The following is a 14,525-nucleotide window of genomic DNA, read 5'->3' on the forward strand; positions in this document are numbered from 1 at the left end:
ATTGCTTTGGGTAGTATGGACATTTTAATGATGTTGATTCTACCAATCCAAGAACATGGTATGTTCTTCCATCTGTTTATGTCTTCCTCTATCTCTTTTTTCAACGTCCTGTAGTTTTCTGAGTAGAGGTCTTTAACCTCTTTAGTTAAGTTTATTCCTAGGTATCTTAATTTTTTTGGTGCGATGGTAAATGGGATTGTTTTTCTGATCTCCCTTTCTGAAAGTTCACTGTTGGTGTATAGAAATGCCTCAGATTTCTTGGGGTTAATTTTGTATCCTGCTACATTGCCAAATTCATGTATTAAGTCTAGTAGCTTTTTGATGGAGTCTCTAGGGTTTTGTATGTATAATATCATGTCATCTGCAAATAAGGACAGTTTTACTTCCTCTTTTCCAATTTGGATGCCTTTTATTCCTTCTTCTTGCCTAATTGCAATGGCTAATACTTCCAGTACTATGTTGAACAGGAGTGGTGAGAGTGGGCATCCCTGTCTTGTTCCTGTTCTTAGGGGAAATGGTGTTAGTTTTTGTCCATTGAGTATGATGTTGGCTGTGGGCCTGTCATATATGGCTTTTATTATGTTGAGGTATGATCCTTCTATTCCCACCTTTCTGAGAGTTTTTATCAAAAATGGGTGTTGGATTTTGTCGAATGCTTTTTCTGCATCAATTGATATGACCATGTGGTTTTTTTCTTTCAATTTGTTTATGTGATGTATCACATTTATTGATTTACGGATGTTGTACCATCCTTGCATCTCTGGGATGAATCCTACTTGGTCATGGTGTATGATCCTTCTGATGTACTGCTGGATCCGATTTGCTAAGATTTTGTTGAGGATTTTGGCATCTATGTTCATGAGGGATATTGGCCTGTAATTCTCTTTCATTGTGATGTCTTTACCTGGTTTTGGTATTAGGGTGATGCTGGCTTCATAGAATGAGCTTGGAAGCGTTCCTTCCTCTTGAATTTTTTGTAGTAGTCTGAGGAGGGTAGGTTTTAGTTCTTCCTTGAATGTTTGGTAGAACTCCCCTGTGAAGCCGTCTGGCCCTGGGCTTTTGTTTGCTGGAAGCTTTCTGATGACTGCTTCAATTTCTTCCATCGTTATTGGCCTATTGAGGTTTTTAGATTCTTCCTGATTGAGTTTTGGAATGTTGTATTTTTCTAGGAATTTGTCCATTTCCTCCAGGTTGTCCAGTTTGTTGGAGTAGAGTTGCTCGTAGTATTGTTTAACAATCATTTGTATTTCTGTGGGGTCTGTTGTTATTTCGCCTCTATCATTTCTGATTTGGTTTATTTGGGACCTCTCTCTTTGCTTCTTGGTGAGCCTGGCTAGGGGTTTGTCAATCTTGTTTATCCTTTCAAAGAACCAGCTCTTGGTTTCATTGATTTTCTGTATTGTTTTTTTGGTCTCTATTTCATTGATTTCTGCTCTAATCTTTATTATCTCCTTCCTTCTGCTCACTCTGGGGTTTTCTTGTTGCTCTCTTTCTAATTCTTTGAGTTGTAGAGTTAGATGATTGACTACCATTTTTTCTTGTTTTTTGAGATAGGCCTGTAGAGCTATAAACTTCCCTCTCAGGACTGCTTTCATTGTGTCCCAGAGGTTTTGGATTGTTGTGTTTTTATTGTCATTAGTGTCCAGGATGTTTTTAATTTCTTCTTTGATGTCATCGGTAACCCAATCAATATTTAATAACATGCTATTCAGCTTCCAAGTGTTTGAGTATTTTGGGTTGTTTTTATTGTAGTTTATTTCTAACATTATGCCATCGTGGTCTGTGAAGAAGCTTTTTATGATTTCAATCTTCTTGAATTTGTGGAGACTTTGCTTGTGACCCAATATGTGGTCTATTTTTGAATATGTCCCATGAGCACCTGAGAGGAATGTATATTCCGCAGCTGTGGGGTGAAGTGTTCTGAAGATGTCAATTAAGTCCATCTGATCTAGTGAGTCATTTAGGATTGCTGTTTCTTTGCTGAGTTTTTGTCTAGCGGATTTATCCAGTGATGTCAGTGGTGTATTAAAGTCCCCTACTATGATTGTATTGTTGTCGATCTCTCCCCTGATTTCTTCCAGAAGTTTTCTTATGTATGTGGGTGCTCCTGCATTGGGTGCATATATGTTTACCAGGGTTATATCTTCTTGTTGTATTGATCCCTTTAGTATTATGAAGTGGCCTTCCTTATCTCTGGTTATGGCCTTCACTTTGAGATGTACTTTGTCAGATATAAGTATTGCTACCCCAGCTTTCTTTTCCTTTCCATTTGCGTGAAAGATATTTTTCCATCCCTTCACTTTCAGTCTGTGTGAGTCCCTTCTAATGAGGTGGGTCTCTTGTAGACAGCAGATGTATGGGTCATGTTTTTTTATCCATTCAGCCACTCGATGTCTTTTGGTTGGAGCATTTAGTCCATTTACATTTAAAGTTATTATTGAAAGGTATTTGTTTGTAGCCATTTCTTTTTGTGTGTGTGTGTGTGGCTGTTTTCTTTCTGAGCTTGATATTTCTTCTTTTTACACCAGTCCCTTTAGCATTTCTTGCATGGCTGGCTTGGTGGTGATAAACTCCCTTAGCCCTTTTTTGTCTGTGAAGCTTCTTATTTCCCCTTCAATTTTGAATGATAGCCTTGCTGGATAGAGTATTCTTGGATTCAGTCCTTTGCTTTGCATCACTTTGTAGATTTCCGTCCATTCTTTTCTGGCCTGATGTGTTTCTGTTGAGAAATCATTTGATAATCTAATGGGAGATCCCTTGTATGTTACTTTCCGTCTCTCTCTTGCAGCCTGTAAGATTCTCTCTTTATCCTGAACATTTGCCATGGTAATTATGATGTGTCTTGGTGTGGGTCTTTTCGGGTTCACCTTGTTTGGGACTCTCTGGGCTTGTGTGACTTTTTTCTTCCCCACCTCAGGGAAGTTTTCTGATATTATTTCTTCGAATAGGTTTTCTAATCCATGTTCATCTTTCTGTTGTTCTGGCACCCCTATTATTCGTATGTTGTTTCGTTTCATGTTGTCCCAAAGCTCCCTTAGGCTCTCCTCCTGTCTTTTAATTTTTTTCTCCATTTGCCGTACAGTTTGAGTGTGTTTTGCTTCCTTGTCTTCTAATTCACTAATTCGGTCCTCTGCTTCTCCCAGTCTACTGTTGATACTTTCAATGGAGTTTTTTATTGAAGCTATGTCACTCTTCATTTCTTCTTGGGACTTACTTAAGTTGTTGATTTTTTCATCTGTTTCTTCTAGCTTCTTGCATAAGTAGTTGAGTTTTTCATCTGTTTCTTCTTGCTTCTTGAACATGTGGTGCATGTACTCTAGGAACCTTATTCTGAATTCTTTTTCCGTCATGTTGCATATCTCTGTCTCACTTAGCTGCTTTTCTGGCGAGTCCTCCTTTTCTTTCCTTTGGGGGTTTCTTTGCCTACCCATGTTTGATCTCGCTGACATATGTAGATGTTGAGGTGTTCAGTGGCTGCTCCCTGGGTGGCAGGGGCTCCTTGGGTTGTGGTTGCTGCTCAGACGGTTGCGGTAGCAGCTGCTTTCCAGTTGGCAGCAGCTCCTCTGGTGGGTGTTGTTCACAGCTGTGTTGGCTCTTCTGGCTGGTGGGGGGAGGCTTCACGTACAGTTGCTGTTCCACAGACAGAGGGTGTGGTGATCAGGAGGCTGTGGTGATCAGGAGGCTGCGGTGATCAGGGGGCTGCTGTTGCTTGGATCTGCTGCGTTGATTTAAAGGCACAAAATACAACAGAGCAAGGCACAACGTACCAGGCACTGAACACAAGTATATTCACAATATTAATAACTCCAAATAAAGGTGACCACCCGAATTAAGAGAATTAGGGGATAAGGGAGAAAGAAGAGAAGAAGATAAAAGAGAGAACAGAAAAGAAAAATAAGAAAAAAACAAACAAAAAAGGAGTGCAAAAATAGAATTGGGAAAAAAGAGGGGGGAAAAAAAGAGAGCGAAAAAAGAGAATGAAGTAGAAGTGGGGAAGAGACTCCCCGTATGAGGAGCAAACTCCAATAGAACTGCCACTAATCTCAACAAATTCCAGCAACAGATCCCTGGAGATGAATGCAAACTACAAACCACCAATAATATCCAGAGGGGTAAGGGAAAACAGAAGCACAAAAATAACTGGGGTGGGGTGGGGGAGGGAAGGGAAAAACCAGCAGAAAAAAAAAAGAAAAAGAAAAAGAAAAAGAAAAACAACCTCACAACCAGTCCTAAAAAAGAAGAAAAAACACAAAACAAAACAAACAAACAAATTAAAAAAAAAAAAAAAAAAAAAAAAGCCCAATATATTCGACAATCAAGAAAACAATAGAAAGATAAGAGAGAAAAAAAATGGTTGGAAAGTGAAGAAGGATAAAGAATAGGTGTATAAGGATTTAGAGCAGTAGATTGGAAGTAGGATATATAAGTAGGGTGGAATTAGACAGGGGGTAAAAAGAGGGAATTGGGAAAGTCTGGACCAAAGTCTTACCCTTAAATAGGGTAAGAGAAACAGGACACCAAAAGGGGAAAAGTAAGGAAGAGGGTTTTAGCAAAGAGGTGGAATTGAGATAGGGAAAATTAATGCTAAAGGAACGATGAAAATAGAATGGAGAACACTAATCCCAAAAGAAAATAAAGAGAAAATAAAATGGCACTTCAAAAAATGGCAAAATGGTAGGAGCAACAATACTGGTCAAAAACAAAAATGTGGTAATTGAAAGGGTAAAATCAGGTGATGGAAAAAGAAGAAAAAGAGAAAAAAAAAATTGGTTTCTTAGTAAAAAGGTGAAAAAATTAAAAAGAAAAAGAAAAAGAAAAAATTTGCAGTAGTGATGGTCCTTCGGCTCTTCCACTCTTCAGCCTGGTTCGCCTTAGTCCTGCCAGGTATTTAGGAGAGTGTTGAATCTGCCTGCATTACACTGTTCCTCCGTGTTGCAAATCACAGTCCCGATTTTAAAGCAGGCCGTATTTGTGATCCAGTCTGCCTTAATTTGTATTCCCCTAAGAGTCAGTTTGTGGCTCAACCTCTGGGTGGCAGTGTTTTTGGGTTGGCCTCTGAGGCTATACAGCTTCTCTATCCTTTTTTAATCCTTACCCTGCTCTGTGTTGTTGGTGGGACTGAAAATCCCTCTATAGGCCAGACCCTGGTAACTCCCAGGGACTAATCAGCTTGTTTTAGTCCTTTATCTCATACAGGGTGGAATCTGGGTGTGGCTGTGCTCCTTGCCTGGGGGGCTGGAGGGAGGAATTCCACCCTCTGGAGGAAAGGCTGCCCCAGTCCTGGGCCCAGGGGGGTCTCAGCACTCAATTCGCTGCCACCTCCTCCGGCTCCCCCTCTTTCCTCAGCCTCTCCCCAGATTCCCCTCGTCTGCACCTTCACCCTCTCTTCAGCACAGGTGAGTGTCTGTATCCGAACTGTCCTATGAGCAGGGTTCAGTGAAAACAAAGAAACAGACAAACGCCGGCCGGCCGCGGAAACGCTCCTCTTACCGGTCTGGGAAACGCTCCTCTTACCAGCACTGCATGGTCTGGGAAACGCTCCTCTCTTATGGGCACTGCATGGTCTGATCAGTTCCTCAGGATGCCCCCTTTAATCTCAGTTCTCCGCAATCACAAAATCCAAATCTCAAATCTCCTGGCGCCAGCAAACCCGCGGAACTCCTTACCCTGGTCAGGGTCTGTGTCTGTCCCAAGAGACGCGGCTGTCTGCCATGCGGTCTCCCTCCGACCCTCTGGGCTCAGGTCTGGCAAACTTTCCTGCCCAGATCCCTGGTTTTTAACCTTTCCAGGGGAGGTCTGCCCTTCCAGGCTGCAAGCCGTCTCACCAGCTGAGTAAATTTGCCAATTCAGGGTGGGTGTTATTAGTTTCAGCTGCTTACTCCGTTTGCTCCGGGACAAGACCTGGGACGCGTCTGCCTATATCGCCGCCATCTTTCCATCTCTGAAGTTCTGTTTTAAGTAGAGTATATATCCCGGAATGTTCATCCAAAAAGGTTCCCAATTTTTCTTCTTTTGCTTTGTATTTTTCTTTCCCCTTCCTTCCTTCCTTCCTTCCTTCCTTCCTTCCTTCCTTCCTTCCTTCCTTCCTTCCTTCCTTCCTCCCTCCCTCCCTCCCTCCCTCCCTTCCTTCCTTCCTTCCTTCCTTTTCCCTTCCTATTTCTAATTTTATGTGGAAAATTATCTCTTCCTTGCCCACCGAGAGATTCTTATTTTAATATTATTTTGGCCCAAACAAATAGTTTAAATTCTTCTTTGCTAATTTAGCCAGCTGTTTTCTTCAATTCAGATGAATGCCAACCCTCTTTCCAAATTAGTCTGATTACTAGGCCTGTTTCCCAACACACTTCTTTTTTTTTACTATAATTCACTCAGTAAGAAACCCCATGTTTTACATTGCAACCTAAGACATACAAATACAGAACTGAACACAAAGTTTCATGAAATAAAACTTATCCTTACTTGTCATATAGCTTGATATATTCTATTTTCTCTTCTATTTCTTTGTTTTAAAAAGAGTGCTTGTCACAAGCCACAAACTTCACTTGATGACATTTGGATTTAAAAAGAAAATTCACTAAAAAGACCTCCTATAGTCACAGAAGCTAAAACGTCTTGGTCAGCACTCAGGAAAAGTTATCTTTACTCTAGACTCCATTTTTCCATACCTGAAAGGGGAGAAAATAATTTCTTAATCTCTGGAACCTTGACATTGCTACCAGCCGTGGTCCCTTTCACTTGGCTTGACGCTAGTAAAGCTGTATCTGTTACAGCCATTTTCAGTTTTCTTTTCTCCCCTGTGTTTGATTTTTGCAAAATTGACAAGAACATTAGAAATAAAAGAGCAGGGGCTAAGTGACATGGGAAAAGCCAGCCTCTTCTCAGTGGCACTGATTAAGTTCATTTGGGCTCATTTTGCAACCATCGTTTACCCAGAAGGAAATACATGCCTTTTGGACTTCTTCATACTATGGATGGTTCAGAATCTGTTTTTCTTAGCAGATTTGGTGTCTAATTAACAATCGAAAGCAAGAGGTTTTGTTAAATAAAAAGTAATTAGAGAATTATCTTATTTCCTTTATTCCCTGAGGTTTTTAACTCAGAGTTGCTGGTCTGAACCATCTGGCTTTTTGAGAAGTTTATGATTGTATTCATATTTTTGTATTCATATTTTTCATTTTGTATTCATATTTTTTCACCCTGTATGCTCAAGAACAGACATTTCATCCAGACTACTCAGAATTCCATGGCAGAACAGATTAGACTCTGGTTCTATTATTTTTCCTCCAAGCAATTCCTCACCACTTTTCCTAGGTTCTCCTCCTTCACCATCCCTTGGCACTAATTGATTCCCTGCTTCTTGACATAATTCTTTTCTCTTGGCCTTTGTGACTTTGGGCTCCCTTAGTACTGAGTCACTCTGCAGAGCCTCTCCCACTTCTTAAAAGAGGGTGTATCCAGAAGATCTACTCTCACTTCTCTTTTCTTTCCCGTTGGCAGGCATTTAATCACGGCTTTAACCATCTTCTCTGTTGATGACTCCCTCATCAACTGAAACTTGACAAAATCTACTACATGTCCTTTCTTTCCCTGACCTTGCATTTACCTGCTAAATTAATGTTGAGGATTAGGTTTGACTGTCAGTGACAGAAAACTCAAAGTAGTGGATTAAACAAGAAAAAGTTGATTTCTCTCATAGCAGTGTCCTGGAATGGTACAGCTGCCCCACAATTGGGGACCCCAATTCTCTTTCTCTTTGCCCTGCCATCTTCAATATATGGTCCCACCTCTTGGTCCATACAGGCTGCTCCTGATCTGACCATCACCTTTTCATTCCTGCCAAGAGTAGGGAGGAAAAAAGAAAAAAGTATACCTCGTCCTTTAGGACTCTTCTAGAAAATTGCATATGCCAAATCTATCCCATTGGTCACAACTTAAGGCCTTGGGCTAACCTTACTGCATAGCAGGCTGGGAAATGTAGTCTTTATGTTGGGCAGCTATAGTTTCCGCTAAAAACCATATGTTTACTATTGCTTTGAAGAAGGTGGGGAGGTAGGGATATTTAAGGTAACTTGCAGCCCCTGCCACATCTGTTTCTTTTAGAGTATTTCAGTTTTCTTATATTGTGCCATTATGACAAATTGGAACTCCCCTCTGAACTTTCACACACTTTCTTTGTATCTATTATAGCACACATCTTAGTGTGATATTTTGCTGTGTATATGTTGTTCTCCCTGGGGTGTTACAAACACCTTTCACTGTATCTAGAAGAGGTACAATAGTATTTTTAAATTGATTAGTGCTGAGTCTAAGTGTTCAAAGTTATAGTGGAGTGCAGAAAAATGCTATTTTTAAAAGTTCAGTGCTCAATTCACTATAAAAACTAGAGTTTTTATCCATTGTGTATGTGTTTAATTTTTCATTGTTAGGAAATGGAAAATCTCTGAGATGGTAGAAATTTAATTCTGACTAATGCTTTCATTTTTTTTTTTCTTTTAGCATAGCTGTCTTCAATGGAATAAAAGAGGGACTACAGAAAGCTATAACAGACTCTACAGTAAAAGCCATTGTGATTTGTGGAGCAGATGGCAACTTCTCTGCAGGTACCAGTACCTAACCCTCTCCTGTTATCTCTGGAATGCAGCCTCAGATTGATACTGCACAAGCTGTCCTTATGGGTAATACCCTAGTGTGGGTAATGGATATGGGAGACTTGAGTGGGAATGAGAAACTGTGGAGAAAGAGACTGTGGAATTATAAGAGAGACCTAGAGAAGAGTTTGACTTTATTCTCTTTTATATTGGATTGGACCTTTGTAAGATATTTAGTTGTAGACTTGATAGCTGTAATACCTGTTTGTATATACCTGCTGGTATATACCTGCTCTATATATCTTCACCCTATGTGAACTTGAGCAAATTCCTTTAATCTTCTGACTTTCAATTATATTATGGAATTGTATACTTGAAACCTATATAATTTTATTAACCAATGTCACTCCAATAAATTTATTTAAAAAATAAATCAATCTCTCTATTTTTAAAGTTTTTTTTTAAATATATTTTTATTGGTTTCAGAGAAGAAGGGAGAGGAAGAGAAAGATAGAAATATCCATGATGAGAGAGAATCATGGATCAGCTGCCTCCTGCATGCCCCCTACTGGGGATCGAGCCCGAAACCTGGGCATGTGCCCTTGGCCAGAATCGAATCTGTGACCCCTCAGTCCGCAGGCCAAACTATCCACTGAGCCAAACCAGCTGGGGCATCAATCTCTCTATTTTTAAATTAGATACAATAATATCTATCTTGATAGGTTTTTGTGAGATTAAGTGAGATAACATATCTGAAAGCCTTTAGTGCAGAGCCTACATGTAGATATTTAATAAATGTTATTTTTTATTTCACACAGTCTTGAAATGAAGTTCATTTTTCTTCTGCTAATCACCTATCTTGGTGATCATGACACTTTTCACTGAGTTATTCCTTGAAGATCCAAAATTGTTGACAAAAAATATGGCAAAAGTATCTGAAATGGTGATTCAGTGATATTTGTGACATCTGTCCTCTTTTCCTAAATGAATATATTATACCTTTTGACAAAGTCACATGAATAGGAGGGCTTATGTAATCTTACTGTAGCTAGAGGAATTTAACATACTAGTATGTTAATGGTAGCCTGAGAAGAAACATATATTGGAATTATGACAACAGATAAATATAAATATGATACCCATAGTAATTATCATTTATCTTGCCTGCTATGTACCAGGACTATGTAGGTTATTTACTAATAATGAAAATAGTAGTATTTTTCACTTATTATATCTTAATCCTCAATAAATAATATAATCTCTATTTATAGCTGAGAATGCTGAACCTGAGAGAGATTAAAATAATATGATAAGCATAAACCAGCTATTAAATAGCTTATTCAACTCTTTGAAAACTTAGGACATGGAGAAAAGGATCAGAATTATGGGGAACTTGATATTTCTTTGTCAGTAAGGAGATAAAGGGTGTTCCAAAATTCATGCAAGAAGTAGTTTTGAGACACTCCTGGGTGGCCAGCACAGGCACAGCGACCACGCCATCTTGGGAAACAGAGCTGCTTGAGACTAGGATCCTGGCCTCAGCACCACCCGGTCTGATCTCAGACACATACCAGGACCCTGCAGCCACTGGGGACAGAGACCTGTGACCACAGCTACAGACCTGCGGACACCAAAAGTTCAGCGATCCCCGCGGCAGATCCGTGAGTAACAGAGCCCATCCCCCCTTCCCGCAGGCTCGAGGGCAGCGCCAGAGTAACTAACTGATAGACCCCACCCCTTGCGGGGGCCTCAGAGCTGCAGGAACTTTGGCCTGGAAGTGCGCGAGCACCTTGGAACTGATCCTTCCTTCGCGCACTGCCGGCTTCCCTGCCCTGGGCTGGGAGCAAACCAAAGGCTGGGAGTAAACCAATTGCTGGGAGCAAACCTAACGCGCCAGCACTGGGAACTAATTCTACGCGCACTGCGGGCTTCGGAGTCCTGGGCTCGGAGCAAACGCGCGAACGGGAATTTGTCCGCTAGCTAGCACAGGCCCAGGGACCCCGTTTCTCGGGGCAGGAGGCAGCACCAAGCACCAGTGACTTGACTGTGTTTCTTATCACCCACGCCTGAGATCCTGATTGCCTGTGCATTCATACTAAGAGCCAGTGAATCCAATTCCTGGTGCAAGGGCACACAGGGACCCTGATTCTCAAGGCGAGGTCGCGCGAAGCAAAAGAGACTCTGATACTGGTCTCTTGGGGAACTCTGACTCCTGGCGCATGCTAGGGGGCTCTGGTTTTCAACACAGTGCAGGCAGGGTCCCTGATTCTAAGGGCACATACGAGGCCACATTGAGCGCTGGCAACACTGACTCAGAGCGAGCCTGGTTCCCACCAACCAACAACAATCACACATCTTAGTGTCAGAGCTCTTCAGTGACACTAGGGTGGTGGGAGGCTCCCACTGCACACGGCCCAGGCCCATGCAACTCAACCTTTGAACCATGGGGAGATAATCAGAATGAAGAGACAACACAACACTCAGAGGAAAGACAATGAGGAATCACCAAGAAAGGAAATTAATGAAGTTGAAGCATGCAACATGACAGAAAAAGAATTCAGAATAATGGTTGTACAATTCATTCACCGGATGGATGAGAAAATCAACAACTTATGCAAGAATCAGGAAGAAATGAAAAGTGATATAGCTACAATCAAAAACACCATGGAAAGTTTCAACAGCAGACTAGAAGAAGCAGAGGACCGAATTAGTGAGTTAGAAGATGAGGCAGAGAAACAAGCTCAATCTGAACAGCAACTGGAGAAAAAAATTAAAAAACAGGAGGAGAGCCTAAGGGAGCTTCAGGACAACATGAAACGAAGTAACATACACATAATAGGGCTGCAAGAAGGACAAGACAAGCAGCAAGGATTAGAAAATCTATTTGAAGAAATAATGACAGAAAACTTCCCAGATATAAGGAAGAATAAAGTTACACAAGTACAGAGAGTCCCAGGCAAGAGGAACCCCAAAAGACCCACACCAATACACGTCATATTAACGATGGCAAATGTACAAGACAAAGAGAGAATCTTAAAGGCTGCAAGAGAGAAACAGAGAGTTACCTACAAAGGATCCCCCATCAGATTATCAAACAATTTCTCAACAGAAACACATCAGGCCAGAAAAGAATGGACAGAAATTTACAAAGTGATGCAAAGCAAAGGACTGAATCCAAGAATACTCTACTCAGCAAGGCTATCATTCAAAATTGAAGGGGAAATAAGAAGCTTCACAGACAAAAAAAGGCTAAGGGAGTTTATCACCACCAAGCCAGCAATGCAAGAAATGCTAAAGGGACTGTTGTAAAAAGAAGAAATAAAAAGCCCAGAAAGAAAACAGCCACAAAAAAATAGAAATGGCTACAAACAAGTACCTTTCAATAATAACTTTAAATGTAAACGGACTAAATGCTCCAACCAAAAGACATTGAGTGGCTGAATGGATAAAAAAACATGACCCATACATTTGCTGTCAACAAGAGACCCACCTCATTAGAAGGGACTCACACAGACTGAAAGTGAAGGGATAGAAAAATATCTTTCAGGCAAATGGAAATGAAAAAAAAGCTGGGGTAGCAATACTTATATCGGACAAAATATACCTCAAAGTGAAGGCCATAACAAGAGATAAGGAAGGCCACTTCATAATACTAAAGGGATCAATACAACAAGAGGATATAACCCTGATAAACATATATGCACCCAATGCAGGAGCACCCACATACATAAGAAAACTCCTGGAAGATATCAGGGGGGAGATCAACAACAATACAATCATAGTAGGGGACTTTAATACACCACTGACATCACTGGATAAATCCGCTAGACAAAAAATCAGCAAAGAAACAGCAATCCTAAATGACTCACTAGATCAGATGGACTTAATTGACATCTTCAGAACACTTCACCCCAAAGCCACAAAATATACGTTCTTCTCAAGTGCTCATGGGACATATTCAAAAATAGACCACATATTGGGTCACAAACAAAGTCTCCACAAATTCAAGAAGATTGAAATAATACCAAGCATCTTCTCAGACCACAAAGCCATAATATTAGAAATAAACTACAATAAAAACAACTCAAAATACTCAAACACTGGGAAGCTGAATAGCATGTTATTAAATATTGATTGGGTTACCAATGAGATTAAAACCATCCTGGAATCTAATGACAATGAAAACACAACAATCCAAAACCTTTGGGACACAATGAAAGCAGTCCTGAGAGGGAAGTTTATAGCTCTACAGGCCTACCTCAACAAACAAGAAAAAATGGTAGTAAATCATCTAAATCTACAGCTCAAAGAATTAGAGAGCAACAAGAAAAGCCCAGAGTGAGCAGAAGGAAGGAGATAATAAAAATTAGAGCAGAAATAAATGACATTGAGACCAAAAAAACAATACAGAAAATCAATGAAACCAAGAGCTGGTTCTTTGAAAGGATAAACAAGATTGACAAACCTCTAGCCAGGCTCACCAAGAAGCAAAGAAAGAGGACCCAAATAAACAAAATCAGAAACAATAGAGGCGAAATAAAAACAGACCCCACAGAAATACAAATGATTGTTAAAAAATACTATGAACAACTTTACTCCAACAAACTAGACAACCTGGAGGAAATGGACAAATTCCTAGAAAAATACAACATTCCAAAACTTAATCAGGAAGAATCTAAAAATCTCAACAGGCCAATAACTATGGAAGAAATTGAAGCAGTCATCAAAAAGCTTCCAGCAAACAAAAGCCCAGGACCAGACGGCTTCACAGGGGAGGTTTACCAAACATTCAAGGAAGAACTAAAACCTATCCTCCTCAGACTACTACAAAAAATTCAAGAAGAAGGAACACTTCCAAGCTCATTCTATGAAGCCAGCATCACCCTAATACCAAAACCAGGTAAAGACAACACAATGAAAGAGAATTACAGGCCAATATCCATCATGAACATAGATGCCAAAATCCTCAACAAAATCTTAGCAAATTGAATCCAGCAGTATATCAGAAAGATCATACACCATGACCAAGTAGGATTTATCCCAGGGATGCAAGGATGGTACAATATCCGCAAATCAATAAACGTGATACATTACATAAACAAATTGAAGGAAAAAAACCACATAGTCATATCAATTGATGAAGAAAAAGCGTTTGACAAAATTCAACACCCATTTTTGATAAAAACTCTCAGAAAGGTGGGAATAGAAGGATCATACCTCAACATAATAAAAGCCATATATGACAAACCCACAGCCAACATCATACTCAATGGACATAAACTAACACCATTTCCCCTAAGAACAGGAACAAGACAGGGATGCCCACTTTCACCACTCCTGTTCGACATAGTACTGGAAGTATTAGCCATTGCAATTAGAGAACAAGAAGAAATAAAAGGCATCCAAATTGGAAAAGAAGAAGTAAAACTGTCCTTATTTGCAGATGACATGATATTATACTTAAAAAACCCTAAAGACTCCATCAAAAGACTATTAGACGTAATAAAAGAATTCGGCAATGTAGAAGGATACAGAATTAATGCCAAGAAATCTATGGCATTTCTATACACCAATAGTGAACTTGCAGAAAGAGAGACTAAGAAAGCAATCCCATTTACCATTGCACCAAAAAAATTAATATACCTAGGAATAAACTTAACTAAAGAGGTAAAAGACCTCTACTCAGAAAACTACAGGACGATGAAAAAAGAGATAGAGGAAGACATAAAGAGATGGAAGAACATACCATGTTCTTGGATTGGTAGAATCAACATCATTAAAATGTCCATACTGCCCAAAGCAATCTATAAATTCAACGCACTTCCCATTAAAATACCAACGGCATATTTCACAGACCTAGAAAGAACTCCCCAAAAATTCATCTGGAATAAAAAACGACCCCGAATAGCTGCAGTGATCCTGAGAAAGAACAAAGTA

At 40.0% G+C, this 14,525-nt stretch overlaps 1 protein-coding gene across 3 annotated transcripts in view; it reads left to right on the forward strand.

The window, feature by feature from the left end:
• The window catches only part of EHHADH (enoyl-CoA hydratase and 3-hydroxyacyl CoA dehydrogenase), a 59,062-nt gene that overhangs the window by 3,420 nt on the left and 41,117 nt on the right, over window positions 1–14,525 (forward strand). Inside the window, exons 2-3 of one of the 3 annotated variants that reach the window (XM_070406655.1) lie at window positions 8,502–8,600; window positions 9,407–10,249. Coding sequence is in view for 1 of the 3 variants with exons in the window: in XM_070406653.1 (XP_070262754.1) it covers window positions 8,497–8,600 (104 nt within the window). In the remaining 2 variants the exon portion in view is untranslated. Of the gene's footprint in view, window positions 1–8,496; window positions 8,601–9,406; window positions 10,250–14,525 lie in introns of all 3 variants that reach the window. The other 2 variants (XM_070406653.1, XM_070406654.1) reach the window with 2 other exon arrangements.

Source organism: Myotis yumanensis, unplaced genomic scaffold, assembly GCF_028538775.1.
Source record: "Myotis yumanensis isolate MYYU_CA2020_CCGP unplaced genomic scaffold, mMyoYum1.0.hap1 SCAF_2, whole genome shotgun sequence".
Lineage (NCBI taxonomy): Eukaryota > Metazoa > Chordata > Mammalia > Chiroptera > Vespertilionidae > Myotis > Myotis yumanensis.